We start from the raw sequence: 9,058 nt of genomic DNA, 5'->3' as shown, positions 1-9,058 counted from the left end.
AATAAGGCCTGCAATGACAACAAGCTCAGTCCGATGATGCTGTGACACACCGCCCCAGACCATGACGGACCCTCCACCTCCAAATCGATCCCAATCCAGAGTACAGGCCTCGGTGTAACGCTCATTCCTTCGATGATAAACACGAATCCGACCATCACCCCTGGTGAGACAAAACCGCGACTCGTCAGTGAAGAGCACTTTTTGCCAGTTCTGTCTGGTCCAGCGACGGTGGGTTTGTGCCCATAGGCGACCTTGTTGCCGGTGATGTAGTGTAATCCAAGATGGCGTAGCAGTGTAGACGTGTTTTGTTTCGTCCTCTCGTGCACGTTTGTATTTTTCGCATTTCTTGTATATATATATTTTTTTAAATTCTATCTCTTTTCGATTTTTAATTCGATTATACCTTCCGGTAACCTACCTCACCCAATGTGATACGGAATCGCTATTATTTTTTAACTTTGGAACACATTCAAGAACCCCCAGTAGCTAACCAGCTAATCAGCTACAAGCTATTTAGTCATTTTTAGCCGCTGCTAGCAGCTTTTACCTTCTGCACAGACACCAGCCCTGTTATTAGCCTGGATATTACTCACCAATTTACCAGCATCGGACTGTATCTCGACAACAACGCCGGATTCCTGCCGTAATCCCTGAGCCACTACTTCTGATCCTCACAGCTAGCTTGCAGTTAGCGCAGCTAGCGCCACTGCCACGAAGCTAGCACCAGTTAGCAAACACAATTCTACAATTACAACCTCTCTTTCGCCATCGCCATCCGGCTTGGATTCTCTGTCGACACGACCACGTCTGGTCTGCAGACGAATACCCCATCCGCTGTGCCCTCAACCGGCCTCCGTCTGAGCAGACCCCCTCCGTCTGAGCAGACCACCCCCCGGGCTACTAACTTTAAACGCCGCGTGCTAGCGTAGTGGCGGCTTCCCTGCTCCATCTACGGCTGCCCCCTGGACACTATGATCACTTGGCTACATAGCTGATGCCTGCCGGACTGTCCATTAATTCACGGTACTCCATTCTGTTTATTTGTGTTTTATCTGTCGGCTCTGTGTTTTAACTCAGGCTCTGTGTGTAGTTAATCCGACCCTCTCTGCCTAGTCGTCGCCATTTTTACCTGCTGTTGCTGTGTTAGCTGACTAGCTGCTGTTATCTCACCTGTTGTTTTAGCTAGCTCTCCCAATCAAGACCTGCAATCACTTTATGCCTTACTGTATGTCTCTCTCAAATATCAATATGCCTTGTATACTGTTGTTCAGGCTAGTTATCATTGTTTTGGTTTGCAATGGACCCCGTAGTTCCACTCTCCGTACCTCTGATACCTCCTTTGTCCCACCTCCCACACATGCGGTGACCTCACCCATTGAGACCAGCATGTCCAGAGATACAACCTCTCTTATCATCACCCAGTGCCTGGGCTTGCCTCCGCTGTACCCGTGCCCCACCATACCCCTGTCTGCACATTATGCCCAGATTCTATTCTACCACGCCCATAAATCTGCTCCTTTTATTCCTTGTCCCCAACGCTCTAGGCAACCAGTTTTGATAGCCTTTAGCCGCACCCTCATCCTACTACTCCTCTGTTCCTCGGGTGATGTGGAGGTAAACCCAGGCCCTGCATGTCCCCAGGCACCCTCATTTGTTGACTTCTGTGATCGAAAAAGCCTTGGCCTCATGCATGTCAACATCAGAAGCCTCCTCCCTAAGTTTGTCTTACTCACCGCTTTAGCACACTCTGCCAACCCTGATGTCCTTGCCGTGTCTGAATCCTGGCTCAGGAAGGCCACCAAAAATTCTGAGATTTCCATACCCAACTATAACACTTTCCGTCAAGATAGAACTGCCAAAGGGGGAGGAGTTGCAATCTACTGCAGAGATAGCCTGCAAAGTTCTGTCATACTTTCCAGGTCTATGCCCAAACAGTTCGAACTTCTAATTTTAAAAATTAATCTCTCCAGAAATAAGTCTCTCACTGTTGCCGCCTGCTACCGACCCCCCTCAGCTCCCAGCTGTGCCCTGGACACCATCTGTGAATTGATCGCTCCCCATCTAGCTTCAGAGTTTGTTCTGTTAGGTGACCTAAACTGGGATATGCTTAACACCCCGGCAGTCCTACAATCTAAGCTAGATGCCCTCAATCTCACACAAATCATCAAGGAACCCACCAGGTACAACCCTAAATCCGTAAACATGGGCACCCTAATAGACATTATCCTGACCAACTTGCCCTCCAAATACACCTCTGCTGTCTTCAATCAAGATCTCAGCGATCACTGCCTCATTGCCTGTATCCGCTACGGGTCCGCGGTCAAACGACCACCCCTCATCACTGTCAAACGCTCCCTAAAACACTTCTGCGAGCAGGCCTTTCTAATCGACCTGGCCCGGGTACCCTGGAAGGATATTGACCTCATCCCGTCAGTTGAGGATGCCTGGTCATTCTTTAAAAGTTACTTCCTCACCATATTAGACAAGCATGCTCCGTTCAAAAAATGCAGAACTAAGAACAGATATAGCCCTTGGTTCACTCCAGACCTGACTGCCCTCGACCAGCACAAAAACATCCTGTGGCGAACTGCAATAGCATCGAAGAGCCCCCGCGATATGCAACTGTTCAGGGAAGTCAGGAACCAATACACGCAGTCAGTCAGGAAAGCAAAGGCCAGCTTTTTTCAAGCAGAAATTTGCATCCTGTAGCTCTAACTCCAAAAAGTTCTGGGATACTGTAAAGTCCATGGAGAACAAGAGCACCTCCTCCCAGCTGCCCACACTGCACTGAGGCTAGGTAACACGGTCACCACCGATAAATCCGTGATAATCGAAAACTTCAACAAGCATTTCTCAACGGCTGGCCATGCCTTCCTCCTGGCGACTCCAACCCTGGCCAACAGCCCCGCCCCCCCCGCTGCTACTCGCCCAAGCCTCCCCAGCTTCTCCTTTACCCAAATCCAGATAGCAGATGTTCTGAAAGAGCTGGAAAACCTGGACCCATACAAATCAGCTGGGCTTGACAATCTGGACCCCCTATTTCTGAAACTGTCCGCCGCCATTGTCGCACCCCCTATTACCAGCCTGTTCAACCTCTCCTTCGTATCATCTGAGATCCCCAAGGATTGGAAAGCTGCCGCGGTCATCCCCCTCTTCAAAGGGGGAGACACCCTGGACCCAAACTGTTACAGACCTATATCCATCCTGCCCTGCCTATCTAAGGTCTTCGAAAGCCAAATCAACAAACAGATCACTGACCATCTCGAATCCCACCGTACCTTCTCCGCTGTGCAATCCGGTTTCCGAGCCGGTCACGGGTGCACCTCAGCCACGCTCAAGGTACTAAACGATATCATAACCGCCATCGATAAAAGACAGTACTGTGCAGCCGTCTTCATCGACCTGGCCAAGGCTTTCGACTCTGTCAATCACCATATTCTTATCGGCAGACTCAGTAGCCTCGGTTTTTCTAATGACTGCCTTGCCTGGTTCACCAACTACTTTGCAGACAGAGTTCAGTGTGTCAAATCGGAGGGCATGTTGTCCGGTCCTCTGGCAGTCTCTATGGGGGTACCACAGGGTTCAATTCTCGGGCCGACTCTTTTCTCTGTATATATCAATGATGTTGCTCTTGCTGCGGGCGATTCCCTGATCCACCTCTACGCAGACGACACCATTCTGTATACTTCTGGCCCTTCCTTGGACACTGTGCTATCTAACCTCCAAACGAGCTTCAATGTCATACAACACTCCTTCCGTGGCCTCCAACTGCTCTTAAACGCTAGTAAAACCAAATGCATGCTTTTCAACCGTTCGCTGCCTGCACCCGCACGCCCGACTAGCATCACCACCCTGGACGGTTCCGACCTAGAATATGTGGACATCTATAAGTACCTAGGTGTCTGGATACACTGCAAACTCTCCTTCCAGACTCATATCAAACATCTCCAATCCAAAATCAAATCTAGAGTCGGCTTTCTATTTCGCAACAAAGCCTCCTTCACTCACGCCGCCAAACTTACCCTAGTAAAACTGACTATCCTACCGATCCTCGACTTCGGCGATGTCATCTACAAAATAGCTTCCAATACTCTACTCAGCAAACTGGATGCAGTTTATCACAGTGCCATCCGTTTTGTTACTAAAGCACCTTATACGACCCACCACTGCGACCTGTATGCCCTAGTCGGCTGGCCCTCGCTACATGTTCGTCGTCAGACCCACTGGCTCCAGGTCATCTACAAGGCTATGCTAGGTAAAGTGCCGCCTTATCTCAGTTCACTGGTCACGATGGCTACACCCACCCGTAGCACGCGCTCCAGCAGGTGTATCTCACTGATCATCCCTAAAGCCAAAAACCTCATTTGGACGCCTTTCCTTCCAGTTCTCTGCTGCCTGCGACTGGAACGAATTGCAAAAATCTCTGAAGTTGGAGACTTTTATCTCCCTCAACAACTTTAAACATCTGCTATCCGAGCAGCTAACCGATCGCTGCAGCTGTACATAGTCCATCGGTATATAGCCCACCCAATTTACCTACCTCACCCCCCATACTGCTTTTATTTATGTACTTTTCTGCTCTTTTGCACACCAGTATCTCTACTTGCACATGATCATCTGATGATTTATCACTCCAGTGTTAATCTGCTAAATTGTAATTATTCGATTTATTGCCTACCTCCTACATTGTATATAGATTCTCTTTTTTTCTACCATGTTATTGACTTGTTTATTGTTTACTCCATGTGTAACTCTGTGTTGTTGTCTGTTCACACTGCTATGCTTTATCTTGGCCAGGTCGCAGTTGCAAATGAGAACTTGTTCTCAACTAGCCTACCTGGTTAAATAAAGGTGAAATAAAAAAATAAAAATAAAATGTCTGGTGAGGACCTGCCTTACAACAGGCCTACAAACCCTCAGTCCAGCCTCTCAGCCTATTGCGGACTGTCTGAGCACTAATGGAGGGATTGTGCGTTCCTGGTGTAACTCATGCAGTTTTTGCCATCCTGTACCTGTCCCGCAGGTGTGATGTTCAGATGTACCGATCCTGTGCAGGTGTTGTTACACGTGGTCTGCCACTGAGAGGACGATCAGCTGCCCGTCCTCCCTGTAGCGCTGTCTTAGGCGCCTCACACTACGGACATGGCAATTTATTGCCCTTGCCACATCTGCAGTTCTCATGCCTCCTTTGCAGCATGCCTAATGCACATTCACGCAGATGAGCAGGGACCCTAGGCATCTTTCTTTTGGTGTTTTTCAGAGTCAGTAGAAAGGCCTCTTTGGTGTCCTAAATTTTCATAATTGTGACCTTATTTGCCTCCCGTCTGTAAGCTGTTAGTTTGAAGATCTGAATGAAGATCTGTGAAGTTACTTGGATTTTTACGATTTATCTTTGAAATACAGGGTCCTGAAAAAGGGACGTTTCTTTTTTTGCTGAGTTAATGTGTGTATGTGTCTGTCTGTGTGACTGTCTGTGGTAGAAAAAGTACTACATTCTCATACTTGAGTAAAAGTAAAGATATTAATAGAAAATGACTCAAGTAAAAATGAAAGTCACCCAGTAAAATACTTCTTGAGTAAAAGTCTAAAAGTATTTGGTTTTAAATATATTTAAGTATCAAAAGTAAATTAAGCAAACCAGACGGCACAATTCATTTTTTTGACGGTTTGCCAGGGTCACACTCCAACACTCAGACATAATTTACAAACAAAGCATTTGTGTTTAGTAAGTCCACCAGATCAGAGGCAGTAGGGATGACCAGGGATGTTCTCTTGATAATAAGTGTGTGAATTGGACCATTTTCCTGTCCTGCTAAGCATTCAAAATGTAACGAGTACTTTTGGGTGTCAGGGAAAATTTATTGAGTAAAAAGTGCATTCTTTTCTTTAGGAATGTAGTGAAGGAAAAGGAAAAGTTGTCAAAAATATAAATAGTAAAGTAAAGTACAGATACTCCAAAAAACTACTTAAGTAGTATTTTTACTTAAGTACTTTACACCACTGGTGACTGTCTGTGTTGCATTCATGTTGGTGATGTTTGTTTATTCTTATTTGTGTGAGACTCTCAATCCACAAACACGTAACCCTCAACCAGCATAGACAACTGTATTTAATCTGTTTAAAAGCAAACTGCTCAGCAGCAAATAAATAATCAATAAAGAATGATGTACAAATGATCCAAAACCACAACATCAAGCAGAGGAACACAATCCACAACATCAAACAGAGGAACTCAATCCACAACATCAAACAGAGGAACACAATACACAACATCAAACAGAGGAACACAACATCAAACAGAGGAACTCAATACACAATATCAAGGGCAGAAGAACAATCACAAAACATTCACAACTTTGCTTCTACACACTGAACCCTCTCTAACTATGAGCTGTGGTAATATCTGTAATTGTACACAGTGGTCGTTTTTACAGTGTACAGTTCCAGGGTTCAGGCTGTGTGTTTGTCTGCTGTGTCAGTCGAAGTCTGCCTCCTGGCCTCATCCAGCGCCTCCTCTAGATGGCAGAGCTGAGATAACTTCAGCTGTTCTATACCCCCCCCCCCCCCCCCCCCCCCCACACACACACACACACACATAGATACATCACAGTTGCACAACCGATGGTGCCAATAGCCCATGTTAAAGTCTATCGTGTTAAAGTCTACAGTCATCAGAGTTTCTTACCGGCCTTCAGCAGCTGAGACTTGGCGTTTTCAACGCTCTCTATTTCAGCAGGCAGTCTGTCTGGGCTCTGGATGGAAGACACAACACTTAGTATTCACAGATCTGGAAAGACTGGATATGTGAAAGAAACATGGAAGAAGCTTCTCTGAAATATTTCAGATTTCTCACAGGTACAAGCATACAAACTCACAAAGACAGAGTGCAGGTTCTTATGCTGCTCTATCAGCTGCTGGAGCTGGTTTTCAAACTTCATCCTGTCAGAAAAACACACAATACATAATCTGATCTCTCTAATGGCTGTTGGTTCAAGCCCCCATTCTGACGGTTCTCCCTCCATGTGATCTCTCTAATGGCTGTTGGTTCAAGCCCCCATTCTGACAGTTGTCCCTCCATCTGATCTCTCTAATGGCTGTTGGTTCAAGCCCCCATTCTGACGGTTCTCCCTCCATCTGATCTCTCTAATGGCTGTTGGTTCAAGCCCCCATTCTGACGGTTCTCCCTCCATCTGATCTCTCTAATGGCTGTTGGTTCAAGCCCCCATTCTGACAGTTCTCCCTCCATCTGATCTCTCTAATGGCTGTTGGTTCAAGCCCCCATTCTGACAGTTGTCCCTCCATCTGATCTCTCTAATGGCTGTTGGTTCAAGCCCCCATTCTGATGGTTCTCCCTCCATCTGATCTCTCTAATGGCTGTTGGTTCAAGCCCCCATTCTGATGGTTCTCCCTCCATCTGATCTCTCTAATGGCTGTTGGTTCAAGCCCCCATTCTGATGGTTCTCCCTCCATCTGATCTCTCTAATGGCTGTTGGTTCAAGCCCCCATTCTGACGGTTCTCCCTGCATGTGATCTCTCTAATGGCTGTTGGTTCAAGCCCCCATTCTGACTGTTCTCCCTCCATCTGATCTCTCTAATGGCTGTTGGTTCAAGCCCCCATTCTGACTGTCCCCCCTGCACCGCTACATAGTTACCGGTGTTTCCTGTGTTTGAGCTTAGTCTCCTGGATCTGACATCTGTACTGTTCTATCAGGTCCTCACTCTTCCTGTTAAGCTGCTGCTGCCTGTGAACAAGGACACATACACACTTAACTTGTTCAGGTGCTGAACAGGAGATGAGGAATGTCGGCCACTGTGATATGCTTCCTGCCACTGTGATTTATTGAGACGCACACACCGACGTGTCTTATAAATTTACATTTAACTTTTATTTAACTAGGCAAGTCAGTTAAGAACAAATTCTTATTTACAATGACAGCCTACTCCGGCCAAACGTGCGCTGCCCTATGGGACTCCCAATCATGGCCGGATGTGATACAGCCTGGATTCGAACCAGGGATTGTAGTGACGCCTCTTGCACTGAGATGCAGTGCCTTAGACCACTGTCTTTGTCAGGTCCTACAGAATTGAGCATTCAAATAACTCACAGTGGGATCATATCAGAGTTAATTTCTTTACCAGCAGCAGCTTTCTGACATATGCCTTGTCTTCATCCTGTTTTGTCAGGATTTTTAGAGTCAAAGTTTCCACCTGCAGATGTGTAGAGTTGAACCAAACACCAGATGTTGCTGAATAACTCCTCACGTCACAGGTTCGGTTCAGTATGTTAGTCCATGATGCCAATAAATCCATTGTTCTGTTTTCAAGTCTTTCCCTTTGTATATGATTTAATCTTAAACTGACTCCGAATAGAGATCATGTCCGCTCTGGGCCTGCATAAACATGAAGATATGCTGCCATCTAGTGTTTGATCTGAAGAAGGGATCTGGTCTGGAAGGTGACTGCTTGACCACAACAAGGTGGGTGGAGACTGGAGAGAGGTGAAGGTGCATACCAGGCAGGTGTAACTGCTCACCTGGTAGAGTCCTGTTCCATCTCTTCACACTGGAACTGCAGCACCATGCACGACTCTGGGATAAAAACATCATCGTCAGTTTTAAATTGACAAAAACAACTGTAAACGTATTACCTTTGAGAGCACTATGGATTTCAGGCATAGAAGGGAATAAGGTCTACTGATTTTGGTAGTAGGTTCATTCATGTGTTGTAATATTCTGTAACTAGAAAATTAAGAATGACTGACTGATAAATGGGATCAGATATTTGAGACTGACCACAATCATCAGCTCTAACATCAGCATACCATTGAGATGAGTCAGTGTGTAATATAACGAACCCTGGAAGTCAAATAAAACAAAAGTCTCCACTAAAGGCTTACTCTATTCTAACCCAATCATCATTCTGTTGCCATGATGTCATGGCAGGAATCTCTCAGTATTTCCAGAATGGCTACTTTTCTCATGACATAAATACAAATGTATCTTACTGTTTTAACAAAGCGAAAAAAAACTATAAAAATAAGTGGACAACCTTGTAAAAA

The 9,058-nt window shown here is 46.0% G+C and overlaps 1 protein-coding gene across 1 annotated transcript; it reads right to left on the bottom strand.

The window, feature by feature from the left end:
• Positions 1-6,671: 6,671 nt before the first annotated feature.
• si:ch211-199g17.9 (uncharacterized protein LOC108180085 homolog) lies at positions 6,672-8,580 on the bottom strand. The gene is made up of 4 exons (XM_038987113.1): positions 8,534-8,580; positions 7,653-7,742; positions 6,876-6,939; positions 6,672-6,752 (listed from the first exon to the last, which is right to left on the bottom strand). Exons 1-4 carry the CDS (start codon positions 8,578-8,580, stop codon positions 6,672-6,674), a joined length of 282 nt encoding a protein of 93 aa, XP_038843041.1.
• Between the last annotated feature and the right edge of the window lie 478 nt (positions 8,581-9,058).

This window comes from Salvelinus namaycush, unplaced genomic scaffold (genome assembly GCF_016432855.1).
Source record: "Salvelinus namaycush isolate Seneca unplaced genomic scaffold, SaNama_1.0 Scaffold648, whole genome shotgun sequence".
NCBI classification, from domain to species: Eukaryota; Metazoa; Chordata; class Actinopteri; order Salmoniformes; family Salmonidae; genus Salvelinus; species Salvelinus namaycush.
This window is presented reverse-complemented; position numbering and strand designations above follow the sequence as displayed.

Bases quoted from the DNA above. Each gene is read 5' to 3' on its own strand.
- si:ch211-199g17.9 (XM_038987113.1), bottom strand. From the start codon at position 8,580: ATGGTGCTGCAGTTCCAGTGTGAAGAGATGGAACAGGACTCTACCAG. The intron at 7,743-8,533 runs GTGAGCAGTTAC...CCTTGTTCACAG, and splicing joins ATGGAACAGGACTCTACCAG to GCAGCAGCAGCTTAACAGGA. The intron at 6,940-7,652 runs GTAACTATGTAG...TTTTTCTGACAG, and splicing joins CTCAAACACAGGAAACACCG to GATGAAGTTTGAAAACCAGC.